Consider the following 22,764-nt stretch of genomic DNA (forward strand, 5'->3'; position numbering starts at 1 on the left):
GTTGTCTGTTCTCATTGACGAGGCTACATCTCTCAGCCACAAATCTGCCATGACTGTCAATGTGAAAGCCTCTATAGATGGAGCTACTCTGGAATTTGTGTTTCTGGAGCTGGTTGAGCTAGAAAGCCAAAAGGCAGAGGTATAGCGGAAGCCCAATTGAGCTGTTTGGACGCTGCAGGCTTCAGTGAAGAGTGGCTTCAAAATAACTGGATCTCATTTGTTTCTGATCGAGCCAGTGTCATGTAATGCAAGAATTCTGGTGTGGCAACCAGGTTGACTGCAAGGAACCCAAACCTCTTCACATGGCACTGCATGAACCACCGTTTGGAACTGTCTGTATCTGATGCTGTGGATGAGGTTCAGTCAATGAACCACTTCAAAGCATTTCCGGAGAAGATCCACAATCTCTACAGTCAGTCCAATAAAAATTCACGGGAACCTCTGGAAGCAGCACTAGAAGTGGGCTCACGAGTCAAGAAAATTGACAGAGTTTTAAATACGCGATGGATGGCCAGCAGCTTCCGTGCTGTAAAGGCTGTGTGGAGATCATATGAAGCACTCAACAGACACTTTGAAAATGCTGCGGGAGACCAAACAAGAAACAGCAAAGAGAGGCAAACTTACAGAGGTCTGGCACATCGTATGCAAAGCAAGGAATTTCTGTGTGACCTTGGACTCATGTACGATGTACTGTCTGAACTTGCAAGCCTGTCTCAGCAACTCCAGGCCCATTCAATCATACTACTGAGAGCAGAACAGCTTCTGAAGCGCACCATCCGATTGCTGGCGTCATTCAAAGACTGTCCAGGAGAGATGTCCGAGGTGGCATTAAAAGCAAACGCTTTGGGACATTTTGGATCGTTTCCCTGTAGACAAATGGAAAGTTCACATCAATCAATGCAAAGCAATTCTGACAAAGTCTTATCAACAATATGGAGAAGTGCCTCTCATTTGAAAGTGAAATGCTTCTTGATCTCAGCATTCTGGACACAAGCAACTGGCCATCAACACCTGGCATACGGTATGGTGAGTCACGAGTGAAACGACTGTGTAGGTGGTTCAATCTTTGTGAAGACCAAGCAGTTGATGGTATGAGCGATTTCCTTGAGCACCCACACAGTGAGCATGAAAGCCTAAAACCTCTCATACGATGCATGCAGAGCATCCCTTGCAGCACGGCTGAGTGTGAAAGGAGTTTCAGTCTCATGAACAATGTATGCACGGACAAGAGATCTACATTGTTGTTGTCCAATGTAAGTAATTTGATGATGATCAGCATCAATGGGCCCCCTGTAAGTCTTTTTGAGCCAAGGAAGTACGTCACAACATGGTTGAGAAGCCATCGCTCTGCCACACAAGCAAGGAGGCAAAGCACACCTCAGATGCCTGAGTACAAACATATTTGGAAAGTTTTGTAGACTACCAGGCTAGTTACCCCACCCACCCCCTTCTTACCTCCCCCCACCCCACAAAGATTATGCGACTCAATTTAGCAATAGTCCCATGCTCTTCTTGATCCTTGTTTTGAATACGAATAGACGTTGATTTTCAAGATCACTGACTGGCATTTTATCTTTGAACTAATCACAAATATAATGTTAATATTTTTGTAACCTTAATTTATATTACTTTCACAATCCATCCCTTCTTGGCTTCATAGATGTATGACTATATACATTACACCTTATGAGAATTTTTAATATTGATATTTTGAAACTCTGCATGTTTGCATACAATTGATGTTGTGCCCTTTTTATGGACTTTTTAATAGAAGATGATTTTAATATTTGTGTCATATAGTGTCATTTTTTTTTCTTTGTAAAACTTGCCGCGATTCGGTCTTTAACTGCAATGGCAAGTGAATGAATAAATGAATGGTTTGGAAGACAAGTGAACATACTGTTTTAATTCGTATCCTCCAGCCATGCAAAATCACTCGGGATCACTAAACGGTAGAAAATCAGTCCAAAGCGTTTAAACCTTCCCAGCTGTAAATGTCATTAGTTGTTATAGTCTGTGTTGCTATAATTTGTTGATAACACATACGCAGTCTTGTAGAATGCTCTCAATTGTGTGTGGATGCATGTAGTGTATGTGTTAGTGCCGTGGTGCCTCCAAGGAATGAGACAATCAAGTCAATGTTCTCCTCTTCAAAGGGGTTGCCAAGATCTTCAATCACGCTGATGATCAAATTGACATCTTTCTTGAAGGCTGCTTGTATACTTGGTGTTTGGTCATGGTGCCACATCTCCAGTCGTCTTCCAATTTTTTTCTTGCGCATCCTCAAAGTCCCCAATCAACCGAGCAACATTACAGCGAAAACCATGGTGTGAGTTCCGTCAAGCTATCAAGGCACGCACTGAAATCTGTTTCTCGCAAGGAATGTACATAGGCCAGCAGAGGCAGTTCCATCGCCATGACAGTTGACCAGTACTGGAATTTGGGACCGCTCTCTTCCTTTTGCTCCTGCCATTGCTTGAATTCAAGTGGAACTCCATCACTCGTAGCTCTGTGGTGCTTGGAAGCACAACGCTACAGGATGTACAGGGCAACAGCTGTTACTTTGTGTGCACACCTTGTACGAGTAACGTGTGATGCTTTTCAGTAAGAGTCAGCAGTGACCACTGTTGTAATGTCTGTACGAGTGCTTGAACCTAGCCACTTCCATGCAACCAGTCACCAAGGGTCTTCAAAGCAATCATTTGTATGTGGAGACCATCAAACTGTGAAGAACTGGTCTTCTCCATACTCCTCTGGCCACTTCCACTGAATCAGTTTTGCAATGGCATAGAGGAGTTGATAAAGGGTGATTACTGGTGTCTGACCAACATTGAGATGATCAACAGCATTCCTAATTATGTTCATTGAGTGTCTTATCGCCACTGCGTGGGTACTGTCAGAGAAGAGCAGAAGCAGGGCTCCATTGGTGAAAACATGACCTCGTTGGGTCTGACTGCTTGCGTGGAATGCAGCCCAGGAAAGATATTATTATTTTTGCATTTATTATTATTTTTACCTCCACCAGCTGAATCTGGAAGGAGGTTATGTTTTCACCCCTGTTTGTCTGTTTGTCTGCGTACAGGATATCTCATAAAGTTGTGGATGGATTCGGATGAAATTTGGTGGACAGGTTGGGTGTGTGACAAGGACAAACTGATTCGATTTTGGTGAAGATCCAGATCCACCTACTCAAATTTTAAAAGTGATTCTTCACCATTGAGAGAAAGGACTAAATCGCTATATAGCATGATATCTCAAAAAGTTGTGGACGGATTTGGTTGAAACTTGGTGGACAGGTTGGGTATATGACAAGGACAAATTGTTTCAATTTTGGTGAAGATACAAATCCAGATCCAGATACAAGAATTATTTAATTATAAAAGTGATTCGTGACCATTGAGAGATTGGGCCAAAAACGATATATTTCAAAAATGTATGGGGCCTGATATATTCTCATGGATAAGACAGTGTGGTAGAGGTATGCACTCTACCGAGTGCCTTTGTAGTTTATATTATATTATTATTTTATAAGTATTATATTTAATGTTTTATAATTTAATTCCAAAGCTGGCTTTTTTGTATGTAATTCCAGACATGATCATTTATTTCAATACTGAATGGTACTGCCCACTCAGCATATCATATTTGAGTAAAGGAGATCCATTTCAGGGTAACTGTATGATGAGTATGCTTACTGGATCCCCTTCAATGTTGCGCACATGGTAAGAAATGATTCTGCTGGCAGCCATATTGTAAAATGGCTATCATGGCTTTCAGAATGGAAATTAGCAGTGGTCCAATATCCAAATTTGTTCTGAATGTATTGGACTAGGTCTATGCCAAATTTGGTGCTTTCATCACAAAATGAACAATTAGTCTCAAATATGGAGTTATGCCACTGATCAGTGGAGTTTCTTTACAACACTTAAAAGATTGTTATCCTAAATCTATATGCACCAAGTGATCCCATGGAGAGGAAAATCTTCTTTTCCGCACTACGGAACTCTGTAAAAACTTTGGATGCAACTGCTTTTATTTGTATTGCGGGAGATTTTAACTGTACAATTTGTCCTTCAATTGATGGGAATGGCCATGAACTGCATGTTGCCTCCACAAAGTGTTGGAAGACACCATCAAAAATTACCGGTTTAAGGATGTGCCGAGGTCGCATCCACTTTTGCACATCCACTTTTGCGCTGTTGCACATGGTGCAGATGTAATGATGGCATTATGTCAATGGCAAGACTTGACAGGTTTTACGTCTGACCACAGCCTAATCTCAATATCTTTCAAATTACCCTTTCCACCCTGTGGCAGTGCTTATTGGTCTCTCAATACAAGTCTCTTACAAGACAGGGGTTTCAATGATGCCTTTCAAGTTGTGTGGGAGAAAATTTGTTCTTCTCGATCTGATTTTGATCGTTTCCGGTTGTGGTGGGATATTGCAAAAACCCAAATAAAACCTTTTTGCCAACAATACAGTTTCTATGGCACCAAAAGGCAGTCCATATCAATTGACCGGTTAAAACGGGAAATAGTATTCCTAGAACAGAACAATGATCAGGATGGGAAAGACACATGACCAATTAATATGGTCGAAGAAAGCATTCAGGTCAGGTATGGGAGCATGTGCCAGAACAGCGGGTCGCTGCGTCCACTTTCCACCGGTACTCCAGGGGCCTCCGTCTGACAATCCCCCAGGCAGATACCTGGCCCATCCCCATCTTGAGATGCCGGTCAACCTGCTGCAAAGATGAGGCATGTGGTCGGCCCATTGGCCTCCTCCATTCACGAGACTCTCTCGCTGAGAGAATCTGGTGAGCAGGATCAGCGTCAGGAAAACGAGCCACATGTCCATACAGCCGCAACTGATGCTCACGAATGATGCAGGAAACAAATCTCATCCGAGTCTCTCTCAGCAACCGCTCGTTGGACACAAAATCCGACCAGCAATAGCCAAGGATTCTCCGAAGAGACCTGGTATCAAAGGAATTAAGTCTCCATCTCAGATCCCTGGTCAGAGTCCAAGTCTCGCATCCATAGAGCAAGACTGGAAGTACCAAGGACCTGAAGACTCGGACTTTCCTCCTCCCTCACAGGTACCGGTAGCGCCACACCCCATGACCCAGTGAATCCATGACTCCCCAGGCTCAACCCAGACGTCTGTTGACCTCTGACTCACAGCCAGCAGAGACATGAATATCACTGCCAAGGGAAGTGAATCTCTCCATGACCTCAACATCCTCACCACAAACAGGCACAGACAAGACAGCAGCATCCAAGATGTCATTGAAAGCCTGGATCTTAGTTTTGACCCAGGAAACCCGTAATCCCAGTGGCTCCGAGTCCTCATTCAGCGCCTCGAGAGCCCCCAAGAGGATATCTAAAGTCTCCAAAGATGAGTGCATCATGTGTGAAATCAAGGTCCGCAAAGATGAGTGCATCATCTGCGAAATGAAGGTCCGAGATCTTGACATTCCCAAACGATGCACCGCAGCTTGATCTCTCCGACATCCTCCCCAGAATTCAGTCCATACAAGTGCTGAAAAGTGTGGGGGCCAGTACACACCCCTGAAGAACTCTAGTAACAACTGGAAATAAGTCAGAGATGGTACCACCACATTTCACAGCACTCTCAGTACCAGAGCAGAGTTCAGACATCAGATCGATCGGTTTTGGTGACACCCCACAAAGACAAAGAATCTTCCAGAGGGCATCCCGATTCACTAAATCGAACGCTTTGCAGATATCAACATCGGCTGCAAGCAGCCCCCTGCGGAAACTCTCGTCTGCGTTCGGTGAGCACCCGAAGAGCAAGAATACGGTCAATCGTTGACCTCTTTGGTGTAAAGCCTGACTGCTCTGGACACTGGTGCTCAAGCAGATGGTGGCGAACACTATCAAGAATTATCCGAGCAAAGACCTTGCCCGGCACTGAGAGCAGCCTCACCCCTCGGTAGTTGTTGCAGTCTTGGCGATCACCCTTCCCTTTCCAGATACGGACAACAAGGCCCCTCTTCCAATCAGTTCTTGTGATGCCTGTGTTCCAGGCAGAGCACAAAACTGCATGCAACGACACGAGTGCAGCATTTCCACCAGCCTTGAAGTTCAGCATGGATGTCAGAGATCCCTGGAGCTTTACCCCATTTCAACCTGTTCACCGCAGCCCGTGTTTCCACAAGCGTAGGTGGACCACAGTTGATTGGAGGGTCAGCAACGGAGATTGTAACACCCTTGACGTCCAACTCGACAGCTGGTGGATCAGCCTGGTACAACCGCTCAAAGTAACCAGCCCAGCAGGCCTTCACTTCAGACTCCCCTGTCAAGAGCCTACCACTCTCTGCTCTATCTGCAGTGCTCCGAGGGATGGGCTTGGATGAACGCAATGCGCGAATTCCCCTGTAAGTGGGACGAGAATCACCTGTCCACAGGTGATGCTCTACCCCCTTACAGATTCCTCGCACATAGGCCTCCTTGTCCACCCTTGATGCACGCACAGTTTTACGCCTCAGCTCCCTGAACAGCTCAGCTCTGCCATTCAGCCTGGCCCTGCGAATCTGGTCAATGGTATCCAGTGTTCCTTGAGAGACAAAATTCTTCTTTGCCCTGCGGTGAGCTACAAGACATCCACCGGCAACATCAAGGACGGTGGTCTTGAATGCACTCCACAACTCTTCAGGACCCCCCAAAGAACCCAGACCCCCAAAATGTCCACTCAGCCTGTTCGCAAACTCCTCAGGTCCCCTCTCGTCCTTGAGCTTGCCAACATCCAGCCGAGGCTTGGATGGTACCATTTTCCTAGATTTAAGGTGCAGCTTTAGAGTTGCTGCAACAAGCCGGTGGTCAGTGTTGAGGAACTGAGCACTCCGGTAGACCCTGCAGTTCTGGATCATCCTCCAGCGACCGTCAATGAGGACATGGTCAATCTCCTTTGCCACACCATCAATGTTGGAATTCCAAGTCCAGCGATGAGCTTGTGGGAGCTGAAACCATGAACCAGCCACCCTAAGTCCATGACTTCTTGCAAAGTCAAGGAACTTAGTGCTATTCTGGTTCATAGTTCCTGACCCATGGGGACCAACACATGTCTCGTATCCCCATCAGTTCCAGTTGATGCATTGAAATCCGCCAAGACAAGAAGTGTATCTCGTCTGGGGCACTGATCAACCACAGACTCGAGCGTGGCGTAGAATGCATCCTTCACAGTGAGATCACTCGCCTCAGTCGGAGTATAGACAGAGACCAGGGAAATGACACCGAAGGAGTACGCTCGTTGAACGGTGTTACCTCAATTGTCATTGGGGTCAGCTTATTGGACACAGCTCCAGCAACTCCTTGGGCATGGTAACCATCAGAGCAACCAGACCAATAGTCGGTGTAACCACCCACCACGATGTCGCCGCAATCCGGTCTCCGAACCTCAGAGAATGCTGCAATACCGATGTCCAAACGCTTGAGCTCAGATGATAACAGAGACAGGTGATCATCCTCTCTTTGGGATAGGACATTCCAGCCACCCACCCGAAGGGACCGCCTCACGTTAACCCAAGGTAACCGTCGTCTGGTGGACGACACTGTTGCTGGAGGAGATTAAGAAAGCATTGCTGGAGGAGATGGTACGACAACAATCAATAGGTACCTTGGTAAGAATGTGAATGAGCTATTTAACATTGGAGATGCCAAACAAGGACTTCTTTAAATTAGAGACCTCTCTTAAAATGTCACAGCAAATTCACAGTTTACTCACTCCCAATGGGTCCCTGGTAACCTCTCAGCAAGCGATCAGGCGTACACTGAGGGATTTCTATTCTAACTTGTATTCTCCTCAGAGCGTGGACATTGAGGTAAGGCAATAATTAATTGCTGGGCTCCCGAATGTCAAGGAGGATGAGCAACGCGTGCTTGACTCTCCAATTTCGGCAAATGAACTTTTGAAGCAGCTGTGAGGAGCCTGAAAAATGGAAAAGCCTCTGGAATATATGGCTTGCCAGGGGAATTCTATAAGACTTTTTGGAACATTGTGGGACCTGATTTACTTGACATTCTTGAAGAAAGCATACGTGATGGAGAACTGCCGGTGTCCTGCAGAAGAGTGGTCGTATGTTTACTGCCAAAATCTGGGAACCCTCAGCTGGTGGAGAACTGGCGACCGGTATCTTTACTGTGTGCTGATTATAAAATTCTCTCTAAAGTACTTGCAAATCACCTGAAAACTGTTATCAGTTCTGTTATACATCCACACCAAACTTATTGTGTGTCTGGAAGATCTATCCATGACAATATATTTTTGGTAAGAGATATTATTTCATGCAATAAGCACCTGTGTGATGATTTTGGATTTCGGTTTCTTGATCGAGCTCAGCCCTTTGATCGTGTTGATCACAAATACCTTTTTTCTGTTTTGAAGGGAATGGGTTTTGGTGAAACTTTCATCTCTTGTGTAAAACTCCTGTATACCAATACTCATTGTATGTTGAAAGTTAATAATAGGTTATTTTCTCCCTTTCCGTTTCAACGGGATATCCGGCAAGGTTGTTCTCTTTCTGGTCTTTTATATGTAATTGCTCTTGAGCCACTCCTGCTCTCAATTAGACAGCAAATACCTCTGGGAATGAGAAGTATAGAAGGAGCAAGATTTGTGCAGATGGCGTATGCTGATGATGTCTGTGTTTTCATGAAAAGTACAAACGATGTCTCTGCTTTACAGCGTTTCCTGAGAAATTTCTCTGCGGCCTCCTCTGGTGGGATAAATTGGAATAAAAGTACAGCATTATGGTGCGGAAAAAGTGACCTCTCTTGTGCATTACCATCATTACTCCCACAGAACTTGGTCTGGAGAATGGATGGAGTTAAATATCTTGGAGTGTACCTTGGCAATCATGAGATGGAGATGAAAAATTGGGAAGTAGTTTTGGAATAAATCAAGTGCAGACTGAAAACATGGGAAGGACCATTGAAGTCCCTTTCATATTAAGGTCGTACTCTTGTCATCAATAATTTGATTGCAACAAAATTGTGGCACAGAATCACTGTTCTGCAGCCATCAAGTCAAGTAATTATGGCTATTCAGCGAATGCTGGTAAATTTATTTTGGAGTGGATACCATTGGCTACAACCTGAGATACTGTACTATCCCCGGAAGGAAGGTGGCCAAGGTGTTATCAACATCTTTGGCCGGATTGTGGCCTTTCAATTGCAGTCTCTGCAGAAACTGCTGTTCACTGAACATTTAACCTGGCGACCATTTGCATTTTTTTTCTCCTGCACCAAGCTGGTAAACTGAGATATGATCGGAATCTTTTTTGATGGATCTCGAGCACATAAACTTTGTTTCTCTTTCTAAGTTCTGTCATAGTTTGCTGGACAATTGGATAAAGTTTGATGTCCATAAACTGGTTGAGGCATATAATTGCAGAATGTTCCTTCAAGAACCACTTTTTTTCAATAATTTTTTCCCTGGTATTCCTCACAGTCATGCCATGATTCAAAAATTTATCCAAGGAGGGATCAATATGGTGTGTGACTTGAGAGACATATCTGGGGTTAAGTGGAAACCTGTTGGTGCGGTGGCGTCTGCAATTGGTTGTAGATCTGTCCGACTTGTGGACCAAGTGGCGCGTGAAGTTATCCGGAAGTTTAAACAGTTAAATATTGGCTGGGAAGGTGTTGGTATCATTGAGGATTTCCAGTTAAGCTTTCCTGAGATCAAAGTACTCCTTTCTTCTTCTTTTCGGTCGGAGATTGAACATACCCCTTCCTTTCATCTTGGAACTAAGACTGGAATTTGTGATCTTTGACAAAAGAGAAACGTATCCCATTCTGGAAGAGCATGAATAGCGTTGTGGTCAGAGCGGTAAGGGCCTGGTTCTCCCTGTACTCCACTTTGGCTTCATATGTATACTTTACCCATACATGATGTGATCCGTTACATACTTTCCCATACATATGTAAACAACACATTCGTTCACCATCTCTATATTAATACTGAATCTATATATTAATACTGAAAGACCAATTTTGTGCTCCTCCTAGCGGTCGCGTCACGTTTTTCTCGGTACTGTTACCTGGACTGAAAGAAACTTCGTTCCTGTAAGAATGCATCGCACATAGTGGCAATAGTCAAACTTCAACTCTGAAGCAGAATAAACACTTTTCGTTTTACATTCGTTTACATGGTGACGTGTGACGTCACCGCTGAGATGCGTAAGGACGTCATGACATCATCGGTCATTCGCTGACGTCATCATGTCTGTCGTCGACAGACCGTCACCTCTGAGCGGTGTAATTCCACTCCTCGAAAATAGCGTGTGAAATGTACAACCCTCTTCTGCACATGCTGACTACCTCAGAATGTGACTTTGACACAAAAAAGTAACGAGAAACGTTGTATCTATATACAGGGTGTCCCAAAAAAATATACAACTTTTCATCCGCAAAGAGGATGGTCATAACGTATTTTTGTAAAAAAGATATATGGCTGGATAGAAAGCTGAAAGGTTGAAGTTTATTGCACCAATGTCAAAATTGCCACCAAAATTCAAATTTTGGTGTATAATCGTCGTTTTCTTTTCGACCACATGTTCGACGTAGGCTCCACGTTGTCCACTCACTGCCTGCAAACGCATTGTCATGTTCTCCATCACTTTGGGAAACGTTTCCTGAGGAATGTTCTGGATTTCTCGGATGTTTTCCTTCAGCTGATCAAGAGTCTGAGGCCTAGGGTTTCCATAGATCCTGCCCTTGAGATACCCCCACAAGAAGAAGTCTGGAGGAGTAAGGTCAGGGGAATACGGTGGCCACTCAACGTCTTCATAGAAGGAGATAAAGCGGCCCTCAAAATGTTGGTTGAGAAAACGCCTTGTTTACCTGGCTGTATGGGGCAGTACCCCATCCTGCTGGAACCACTGGGTTCTCATCTGGATCAGGTTGTTTCTCCTACGGGCCTGAGTTCGTAGCTCAGACAGATAGAATTCCTGAATCATTTCGCGATAGTTCCTCTGGTTTACCGTGCAAGTGCTTCCCTGGTCATCTTCAAGGAAGTATGGACCAATTATCCCATACCAACCAACCGCCACCCACATGGTGACTTTGAGAACAGATTGAGGCACCAGTTCAGTTGATGCATTACCAGGATTTTCAGTTCCCCAGTCACGAAAGTTTTGCTTGTTTACCTCCCCGGACAAGTGAGCATGGCATTCGTCCGTCATGTGAAGTTTTTTGAGGAAGTCTGCATCTTCCTCCAACTTTCCTGAGAACCAATTTGCAAAGTCTAGTCATTTGCGTTTTTGTTGATCAGTTAGCACCGTTTCCGTTTGAATTTTGTCTGGAAAGGCATGAATGTCTTGGCGAAGGATCCTCAGAACGGTGCTCTTCTGAATGCTTGTCTCGGCAGAAAGTCGTCGAATCGATTTTTTTTTGGACTCTAAATGACCGCCTGTCTCACCATTTCCACATTTTCTTCACTATGACCTGTCCTCTTCCGACCACTGTTACCCTTGTGAAGGTCACAGATGGTTCCCACATTGGTAAGCTTTGCGATGGTACACTTTATTGTCCGAAAGTTTGGTGCATGGCGCAAGTAGATACCAAAATGTCTCAAGTAAAGTCGTTGCACCTGTATGACACTTTTCGTCTGGTGCCAAAGTTCAACAATTTTCATCCGTTGTTCTAGGTCAGTCTTGGCATTTTTCTGATGCTTGCTTGGTATCAAAATAAACTACAGGGTCTCTGCAACAAGAAATGAAGCATTAGTGACAAAATTACTGCTTTTTTAGGATCAAACAAAGCATTTTTAAAGTTGTATTTTTTTGGGGACACCCTATATTAATACTGAAGGACCAATTTTGTGCTCCTCCTCAAGGTCGCATCACGTTTTTCTCGGTACTGTGACCTGAGAAGTTTTGACACGGTGTTTGCATGTAAAAGTAGACACATGCACAAATCAGGGGACTTCTTCACAAGGAGTGGTGTACACCAAAAATGTCGTGTACAAGCACGTTTTGTAGGCCTCATTAGGAAAGGCCATGGAGTGCATCGACTGGGATCCGGCTCTTACAAGAGCCGCCACTGGTTGTCATATTGGGCTCATGGAACGGAATCCATCTGTGACGGGGTTTCAGCTAGTATTAATAATTTGCTGACAGAAATATGTCCTTTCTGTGATCAGGAGGAGGACTCTTTTCATGCTTACGTGAAGTGTTGTCGACTAACTTCTCTTTTTCTTCTGCTTGATCATCTTTTTCACCAATTATCCTTTTCCTTTAGTTTACACATGTTTGTTTTTGGTGAACTCTTTAAACCTATTTGTAGAGATGTGGGTGTTGTTTAAATTTTCTGGGTGCTATTGAAAAATATGCAATCTACAAATCTAGGGAGATTAAAATCGACAATAGTCATGGATCAGATGTTATCTCTGTTTTTTACAGCTTTGTCTCAACACAACTTTGGTTGGATTTGATTTCTTTTAGATCAATCAAAATGTTAAATTTTTTGAGAGAAAATGGTGCATCACAAATGTTTTGTGTTTTGTGAAGAATTCAAAACTTCTTATGACTTTATAATTTTCTTTAAACTGTGAGGTTTTTTTTCTGTTGAATTCTGTATTATTGTAAATATGTATTACACTGTGTGTGTCTGAATGTAATAAATGAGGTTTCAAATTCTGTCTCTCTCTCCGTCTCTCTCTCTCCGTCTCTCTCTCTCCGTCTCTCTGTCTCTGTCTCTGTGTCTCTGTCTCTGTGTCTCTGTGTCTCTGTCTCTGTGTCTCTGTCTCTGTCTCTGTCTCTGTCTCTGTCTCTGTCTCTGTCTCTGTCTCTGTCTCTGTCTCTGTCTCTGTCTCTGTCTCTCTCTCTCTCCGTCTCTCTCTCTCTCCGTCTCTCTCTCTCAGTCTCTCTCTCTCCGTCTCTCTCTCTCCGTCTCTCTCTCTCCGTCTCTCTCTCCGTCTCTCTCTCTCCGTCTCTCTCTCTCCGTCTCTCTCTCTCTCCGTCTCTCTGTCTCCGTGTCTCTGTCTCTGTCTCTGTCTCTCTCTCTCTCTCTCTCTCTCTCTCTCTCTCTCTCTCTCTCTCTCTCTCTCTCTCTCTCTCTCTCTCTCTCTCTCTCTCTCTCTCTCCGTCTCTCTCTCTCTTTCTCCGTCTCTCTCTCTCTCTCTCTCTCTCCGTCTCTCTCTCTCTCTCTCTCTCTCTCTCTCTCTCTCTCTCTCTCTCTCGTCTCTCTCTCTCTCTCTCTCTCCGTCTCTCTCCGTCTCTCTCTCTCTCCGTCTCTCTCCGTCTCTCTCTCTCTCTCTCTCTCTCTCTCTCTCTCTCTCTCTCTCTCTCTCTCTCTCTCTCTCTCCGTCTCTCTCTCTCTCCGTCTCTCTGTCTCCGTGTCTCTGTCTCTGTCTCTGTCTCTCTCTCTCTCTCTCTCTCTCTCTCTCTCTCTCTCTCTCTCTCTCTCTCTCTCTCTCTCTCTCTCTCGCTCTCTCTCCGTCTCTCTCGCTCTCTCTCTCTCTCTCCGTCTCTCTCGCTCTCTCTCTCTCTCCGTCTCTCTCGCTCTCTCTCTCTCTCCGTCTCTCTCGCTCTCTCTCTCTCTCCGTCTCTCTCGCTCTCTCTCTCTCTCCGTCTCTCTCCGGCTCTCTCTCTCTCCGTCTCTCTCCGTCTCTCTCGCTTTCTCTCTCTCTCCGTCTCTCTCTCTCTCTCTCTCTCTCTCTCTCTCTCTCTCTCTCTCTCTCTCTCTCTCTCTCTCTCTCTCTCTCTCTGTCTCTCTCTGTCTCTCTCTGTCTCTCTCTCTCTCTCTCTTTCTCTCTCTGTCTCTCTCTTTCTCTCTCTTTCTCTCTCTTTCTCTTTCTCTTTCTCTCTCTCTTTCTCTTTCTCTCTCTCTTTCTCTCTCTCTTTCTCTCTCTCTTTCTCTCTCTCTTTCTCTCTCTCTTTCTCTCTCTGTGTGTGTGTTCTCATATCATGAGTTATAACAATATTATTTGGGCTTTCACGTTTCCATGTGGATTTCTTTCTTTCTTTCAGGTTGCTGTGAAGATTCCGAAACACAGATATTTTTGGGAGGAAGTGAGTTTGTGTGAATGAGCATGATGAACACGTGTTTGTGATTAAATCAGGATGTCACGAGACTCTGTCACGTTCATGATCGATATGTGTAGGTGGGAATTTTTCACACAGTATCTACACTAACATTATCCTCATTGTGAAGAAGCTTTCCCTCCAGTATCCCACAGAATGATGACTTGGAAAAACGTACACATACAGGTGGGATTTTACATGTATCCAGGAACAACACGTACGACAGGATGGTACAGAGGTAACGCACAGAATTGTATATGTGGGGTTCCTATTCGTCTGCAGAGAGGGAAGAGGCTGTTGCTTGCCTGTCTGAAGGATGAGAAATGATATGGCAGAGGGTGTAATCGTCAGCAATCAGTTCGGCAGGATTTTCCACGGAATCAGAACAATGATTGATGAAGATGAGGAACAAGATTGGGCTTACTGATCATCGACCCGACTATATTGGTGATTTTCAGGCAGGTGTTTCATTTGAAAGTGCGCCATCTTTCGGATGGACTTTAAGATGGGCGTCTGCTCACGTTAGTTGGGTATTTAAGGTACCAGAGTCCCTTTTGTGAAGATTAGGTGGGTTATCGCTTGCATCCTGGTGAAACCGCAAATATTTGCACCTCAAGCCGAACGTCAGCTGTGGTCAGTCAGTTCGTGAAAGACTTCAGCCAAAAGAGTTCCCCATACTGACCCCACAAGAAGATGAGAATAATAATCTGTATTATACAGGAACTGAGATATGGCGTTTGTGTGTATGTATGTATCATGCACTCCTCTGAAGGGATTTGTCCTTGGAATCTGAAACATTCTGAGATTAATGAGGGCAACTTGAAGTTGTGCCTGGGGAAGTTTTGTTGTATTCCATCAAGTTTTGAAAAAAAAATTTCTCCCATCTTCGCATTTTCTTCCTTTGGGTAGATAGGGTGGGGGTTTAATTGGAAATATCCAAGCCATGTCACCACGATGTATTTTATATGCACAGAAGCAGTACACATGTTTTTGATTCATGCACGCAACACAGGTATTTTATTTTTTTCTTGAGAGGGATCAAAGCAGCAGTGTGTTACCTATACACCTCCCAAATAAAAGCATCTGTTGGAAGAACGTTTAGCACAAGATCGTCCGTAGGGTGGGTACTCTGCTATAGTATTAATAATCATAAAGATAACATAACCCCCCCTGGCCGAAGGAGGCAGTACTTCTCATTTGTGTAATGAGTGGATTCACCTCCCACAAGGAATACTGAAGTCAGGCAGGAGAAAATCCTCAACCACAATGAGCCGTCAATCCAGCCAGATATCTCGATATGGCACGACAAAGATTTTAACAACGTATAAAGACTGACTATTTATATGTGGTAGATTTTCATGTACATTGTTTCCTTGGTCTGTCGAGCATGTGAAACTGAACTACTGGCTCTTGATGCTCAAAATCCATGTTTGACTCCCATGCAATAAATGTGTGTACATCGTGTGTAAATGTCCTTGTAATTCATATTAAATACATTGATGTTTATGAATGTCTTTGTCATGTATGTGATGTACGTGCAAGCTCCTCTCCTCTGTGACCTTCAGATCAATTAAAAGAACGTTGTTCTATTTTACAAATAATTTTTGGATCAATTGTTTTTTTCTGAATTACACCCTGTGTTGGAGTGTATTTGCTGAAAAAGAATGTTCAGCACCTTCTAAATTCCCTGTGACTGGCATGTAGTTATTTTTGTGTGTACATGATTGAGGCTCGTGCAAGAGCTAGATCAGGATGGAAGAGAACAACATGAAATGGGAAAACACCAACAGCAGAATAGAAGTGAGCGTGAGATCAAGGGGTGGGGCAGAAGGACATGTGGGGTTGAACCTGCCGCACATAAGCTGAATGAAACACAGCATGAAGAGGAAGGGGAAAGTGGGGTTGAAACGAGAAAGGAACAAACCAACCAACCAAGAACTAACAAATGAAAACAGGTGAAGGAGAAGAGGACAAATCACAATAACCTGGAAAAGGAGTGCTTGGGAATGGGGTTATTTGGGGTAGAAGAGATCACGAGTATGGAGGAGGGGTGACTTGAGGTAGGGAGGGATAAACAGCTGTCTTGAAACTCGAGAGGGAAGAATGGGACTGAAAATATTGGGGAAGTTGGCTTCACAGGCAAGGGAAAAGAGGAACAAATGAGTGAAGGTGAGCAGTGAGCATGGATTTTGGGACTTTCACAAGGAGAGGGTTACTGGGAGATTGTGCACCATGCAGAAACCTCGAAGGGACAGAGCAAAGAGAGGGTAGAGGAGGCAAGACCAAAAAGGAGGTGGTAGATTGCAGAGAGGCCACCAACCTGTCTGAGATGTGAGAGTAACAAGCCGAGACACTCGGCTTCGTCGCAGGACATCCCAATGGTTTTGAGGGCCTTCCTTTCCATGGAATAAAGAAGGAGAAGGTATGAGGCAGGGGCATCAGCACAAAGGGGAGAGCAATACTCTATTAAGCTGTGAATGAACACCTTGAAGGTTATCAAAGTTTCAGATTGGTCAATGAAAGACTTTGCACAAAAAGGATGTCCAATCAGTGGCTGGCTTTGGAGGCCATCTTGGAAATATAGTCTGCCCAAGAAAGTTCATGGCTGATGGATAGGCCCAAAATTTTGAGTGATTTTAACTCTTCGGGTGATTTGTTGAGGAAGTAGATGGGAGGGTTTACAAGACAGTCCTTTCAGAGAGACATGGCGAGTGTGTTAGATTTGTCGGGGTCGAAAGACATATTTCAATTGTTGACCCAGGTCCTGATTCTATCGAGGTCTGTCGAGAGGGAAGAGGATGCTCCTCGCCTGTTTGAAGAATCAGGAATGATACGGCAGAGGATGGAGTCAGCAAAGAGATAGACAGGATTTTCCATGGAATCAGGAAATGGTTGATGAAGATGACAAACAAGATTGGGCCGAAGACACTGCCTTGGGAAACTGCAGCCGCGACAGGGATAGATGAGAGGATCCGGTTAAGAGCTACACTCTAAACACAGGGATGGAGGAAATCATTGATCCGTGAGAGGAGAAGGCTTTGGATGCCGTAAGCAGAGAGTTTGGATATCAGGTGGGGTGCCAGACTGTATTAAATGCCAATGTAACGAAGTTGTGGAACAAATATGTATATATATATATATGTATATATATATATATGTATATATATATATATGTATATATATATATATGTATATATATATGTATATATATATATATATGTATATATATGTATATATGTATATATATGTATATATATATATATGTATATATATATATATATATATATGTATATATATATGTATATATATATATATATGTATGTATATATATATGTATATATATATGTATATATATATATGTATATATATATATATATATATGTATATATATATATATATATATATATATATATATATATATATATATATATATATATATATATATATATATATATATATATGAATTCTCCTCACAAATAAAGGAGGGAAGATGTTTGCCCTGTTGCTGATACATTTCTGTGCTGTTTGATTGCAGCTTGTGAGAGAAGCTCGTTTGCTGGCTTCCTTAAGTCATCCAAATATTGGTAAGTGTGCATTTCATTCCAAATAATCCATTTGGAATTGTCTTTTTGACATTCCCATGTGACACACTATTCAGTGCTGGAATCCCAGATTCAAACCCCATATGTTCCATCAATTTGATCACATTTCCTTGTCATATTCCTGTAAAATTATTCCTCCGACAGGATTACGCTTTCTCACATGGGTTCGTTTCCCAACTCGACTATAAAATATCAGATTAGTCCTTCGCTGGCTGAACGTTACATTACAAAGTGTGGTGTCTCTTGCATTCACGTTAAGCCGAGTGTCCCATCTGCAAGCACTAGTTGGTAGATATAGATCCCATGATGTGATATGTGAAGTGACTTTTCACCGGCTCCCTGAACAAATTGTAAATGCCTGCGATAACGATCTGAACTCTCCTGTTCGTGAAAGACTAAATTGCATGTACGGTTTGCACACCTGTATCAATATACAACTTGATGAACATTAGCATGAGGACTTCTGTAAATAGTTAATTATCCACCACTGATTGATATGTTATCCATCATGAGGTACCACCGCCATGACAACTTATTTAACAGCTCCAATCATTCTGACCATCTTGTGGGATCAACTTGGGAAAGTTTTTGGCCCAAGTCTTTCACAAACCAGCTGCTCAGACCTGATGGACGAAGACGGCAGGAATTTTGAATTAGTTCATGGTGGCAGTGACTACTCTTGCTGTGGGGGTCCTCTGGCTTGATGCTGTGGGGTCTTTAACGTCCACCAACTGCCAGTGCAGGTAGACTGATCCTCTAGCTTGATGTCCTTCCGATGGATGATGCACACATTGATGCAACATCATGCATGCCAAATTCCAGGGTAGCAGTTTATAGCTTAGTCGAGATTTGAACCCTGGTGAGACAGCTCTAAGGGAACTGCGCATCCCTCTCATATGTCCTGCCAGCCCTCATCTCGTAATCTTCGCTCTTAGTTAATTTAACATGAAAGCAGTCATTTTGAGGTTTGTCATTTTGTCATCACCATACTCTTTAAAATATTCGAGTTTATTTAAGGGCCTTCTCGAAAATGAAAGGGTCAGTTTATTGTACACCGCTCCTTCCTAATTCCACATCGAGGCGATGCATAACGCCATCGCCGGGCGCCGAAGGGAGTACAGTACTCAGTTTTCACTCCGTTTTCTTGTTTGGTTGTTTGTTTGTTTGGGCGATATCTCATTCATTCTTTAATCTAGGAAGCTGATATTTGGGGACAAAAGTGAAGATGTGCTTCAGCAAAAAAACGGTATTTTAAATTTTTGATTAATCAATTAATTGGTTAATTACTTAATTATTATCGATTTATTAATTGTTTGTTTATTTTTCTTTCTCATCTGGGCAATATCTCGGGCACCTTTTGAGCTCGGAAGCTGATCTTTGGACACGACAGTGACCAAGTGATTTGGCTACAAAGGGTATTTTTGATTTATTGATGAATCAATTAATCGATTAATTATTCATTTTTCGATGAATTACAACATTTTCAAAGAGTTACAGATTCAGATGAAACAGTGGTGGTTTAGGTATGCTATTCGGCAATTGATCGAGAAATTATTTTTTGATTATTATTTATTTATTTTAATTATGCCATTAATCAATCAATTATTGTACACCTCTCCCTCCCAATTCTGACTCCATGTGCTGCAAGGCGATGTTGGTGCTGAAGGATTTGTTATTTATTCATTTGGCATGAGGGCGGTGTACTTTGAATGTACCGCTGGTTGTTTATTTGTTTGTCCGGGCGATATCTCAGCCATCCTTTGAGCTACAAAGCTGAAATTTTGTTGACAAAAGTGAAGATGTGCTTTTGCAAAAAAACTATTTTAAATTTTTTGATTAATCAATTAATTGATGAAATACTTAATTATGATAGATTTATTTATTACTTATTTATTTTCTTTCTCATCTGGGTAATATCTCAGGAACTCTTTGCGCTTGGAAACTGATATTTGGACATGGCAGTGAACAAGTGATTTGGCTATAAAGGGTATTTTTTGATTTATTGATGAATCAATTAATCCATGAATTCTTTTTTTGATGAATTGCTTAATTTTCAAAAAGTTGCAGATTTGGATGAAACAGTGGTGGTTTAGGTATGCCAATTGATTAAGAAATTAATTATATTATGATTAGTTATTTTAATTATGCAATGAATCAATTATTGTACACTGCTCCCTCCCAATTTCGACGACATGTGCTGCAAGGTGGCATCGCCGGGCACCAAAGGCACCCCGGCGATGTCGCACACTGGAGGAATTGCTATTTATTTATTTGGCATGGGGGCGGTGTACTTTCAATGTACCGCTACTTGTGATTCTTATTGATCAAGATTCTCTGTAACTTGAGAATTGTGAAATATGAAAACTTTCATTGTGGAATAACATTCCCGAAACAAGGATAAAGGCTTGTTGTTTCGAATGCAGCCCGTGGCTGCCCGTTGGATAATTTTCTGGAAGTATGGCTGTGCCGCTGATGCAGTGCCCCTGCTACCAGTAAGCTGGTACTCATTTTGCTGACCTCGGAAGTATGACAGGCTGAGTCAACCCATCTGGTGTTGTTTCAACGGCACAATGGGGACTCAAACTCAAGACCCTAAAATCTTCAGCCAGCCACCTTAACCATTAAGCCAACACCAGGATTAATTCAAGGCAAAGCGGGTAAAGAGAATTTAGGAATGATCTTTCCAATGTTTATTATCTTATTTTCACTCTATTATCCCCATATAGTTCGAGTGCTTGGCATAACAATCTCTGAAGATCGGTGCTTCATGGTTACAGAGTTTTTTGAAGCAGGTGAGTTTCCCTTTATTCATTGTTCTATGTTGATATTGTTCTGTTGTTTGTGATTGTGTAATATTGCACGTGTAAACATATGATTTGTCTTTCCTCGTTTTGAGGCTTAATTTGTACACTATCTGCTCACTGCACACTTAAGCTGATATCACTTGAGTGCATGTGCAACAAATGCACTTTTGATTTGTAAGATGATTTGGAAAACATTGTTACCTCCACCACCGAAGATGGACGGAGGTTATATTTTCACCCGTCTGTTTATCTCTTTGTCTATCCATCTGTGAGCAGGATATCTCAAAAAGTTATGGACGGATTCGGATTAAATTTGGTGGACAGGTTGGGTGTGTGATGGGGTGAATTGAGTCGAGTTTTGGCGAAATAATTGATTGGAGTTTTTTATAATTGAAAGATGGGCCCAAAACTATATATATATATATATATAATTATATTTCAAGAAGTTTTGAGCAGATTTTGACAAAACTTGATGGATGAGTTCGGTCGGTGAAAAGAACAAGCCGATTATATTTTGGTTAAGTTCACGATGCAGATTCGGCATATCAATAGGATACAAAACGTAAACTGGTCGGCCTGGCAGAGGTATGCGCTCCACTGAGTGTCTTTCTCGTTCTTCCCTGGAATTATCATCACTTTCGAAAATGAGTCGCATTCGAAACAACAAGCCTTTATCCTTGTTTCGGGAATGTTATTCCACAATGAAAGTGATCACTTATTGTTTGCCCAAGAAGCAGGAAAGATTTAAGTTTGAGTTTGTACAACTGTGAGGTTTGGAGTAGTATCTTTTCTGACATCAGGCTCCTTTTAACGTGCATTGTGAATAAATTCTGAGCTTCAGGACCTTTCAGACGAAGCAAGAGTAAAAGTTATGGTTTTTTTTGCCAGTGAACATGTCAGTTACAGCCTGCATGTTGTAAAGAATTGTCTGTGACCTCTTGTCTTGTCTTGTGCACCATTTTATTTTGTGTGGCATGAGGGTCAACCTTCTGCAGCCCATAACATTAATGCAGGTGTCCACCAGGGTTCTGTGTTGGGGCCTAAATGGGTGATGTGAGACCGCCAGAGATTAATTCCCAAAACACTAAGTGGAGACATCCTGCATGCATGATTGGTTAGCTGTGTGGTGTGGCACTATTAACTAATTCATCCGCGTGGTGGTTTCGGCATGTGCGTAGGCTTTATAGGGGAATTTGATGATGTTGGAGGACGATCCCATGGCTCAAATGCATAGCGAATGCACTTTAGGAACAGCAGGTTTAACTTGATGTGTGCGATCACAAAGTGATCGCCAAGGATAAACTCATTGCCTGCATTCAAATGATGGCAATATTCTCTTTGTGTTAATTTGATCTAATTTAAGGATACAGTGTAAACTTCTACAATCGATCCATAAAACTTAACATCATGACAATCAGAGGAAAATTATTCAGGTTATGATCAAAAGGGTGTTTTTTTTTGTTAATTAGGTCACAATCTGAAAAAAGTCGGTCAAACACAGGAATCAAATGTCAGGTGTACAACTTCAATGCAGGTTCACTATTATCATGCAAGAACATCTTGGAAGGTCAAGAAGTCTTTGAGATTCCAAATTGTCAAAATTGAGTGATGACAAAAAACAAATTATTTATTGACCTTTATTTCAGAGGGGTATCCATCCATACATCAGGACCACACTCTATGCAGAGCATCAGTGCTGTTGAAGCAGTCCCCTGAGCATTGGGCACAATCCTGGACAGGTCACCACTCTGACATAGGATACTCAAAAGGCTCATTTATTCCACCTCGCTGGTACTCATTTTGCTAATCTCAGAAGGATGACAGGCTGAGTCAACCCCACCTGGTATTGATTCAACAGAAAAACATGATTTGAACTCAGGACCTTACAATCCCGAGCCCACCACCCTAACCATGAAGCCAACACCAGGCAATGAGGGGTATGATGTAAATAAAGCGTAAATGTCGCTTTGTCTCGGCTATCTAGAGGGGGAAATATAGTTCTGATCGGACAAACCTTCGTTGAGTGATGGTGAAAAATGTTAAAATGCCTGTAATTAGGTCATGACGTCACAACATAGGTCAACGTCAAAAACAATTATGTCAACCCCACATACTTTTTATTCCCATTTTACTGATGCAAAATTGAATTCTGAAAGTCCCAGCCTGCTCTGACATTGAGCTCAGAAATCGGCAGAAAAAAGGAAGAAAAACCTACATGGTGGTTTCGTACTCCTAAGGGTGTAAGAAACTTTAGCAGTTTAGGCTACCATTATAATTAGGGGCACGAACTACAGAAATAAACACCACAAC

General features: G+C 42.7%; 1 protein-coding gene across 1 annotated transcript in view; it reads left to right on the plus strand.

Annotated features, from left to right (window-relative positions):
- The window catches only part of LOC147018634 (uncharacterized), a 195,090-nt gene that overhangs the window by 6,503 nt on the left and 165,823 nt on the right, over positions 1-22,764 (plus strand). Inside the window, exons 2-3 of the mRNA XM_085898518.1 lie at positions 17,584-17,632; positions 20,377-20,442. Of these exons, the coding sequence (XP_085754644.1) occupies positions 20,418-20,442 (25 nt within the window). The 5' untranslated portion in view covers positions 17,584-17,632; positions 20,377-20,417. The remainder of the gene's footprint in view (positions 1-17,583; positions 17,633-20,376; positions 20,443-22,764) is intronic.

This window comes from Eptatretus burgeri, chromosome 10 (assembly GCF_056783735.1).
Source record: "Eptatretus burgeri isolate ZD-2024b chromosome 10, Ebu_testis_v1, whole genome shotgun sequence".
Taxonomy (NCBI): domain Eukaryota; kingdom Metazoa; phylum Chordata; class Myxini; order Myxiniformes; family Myxinidae; genus Eptatretus; species Eptatretus burgeri.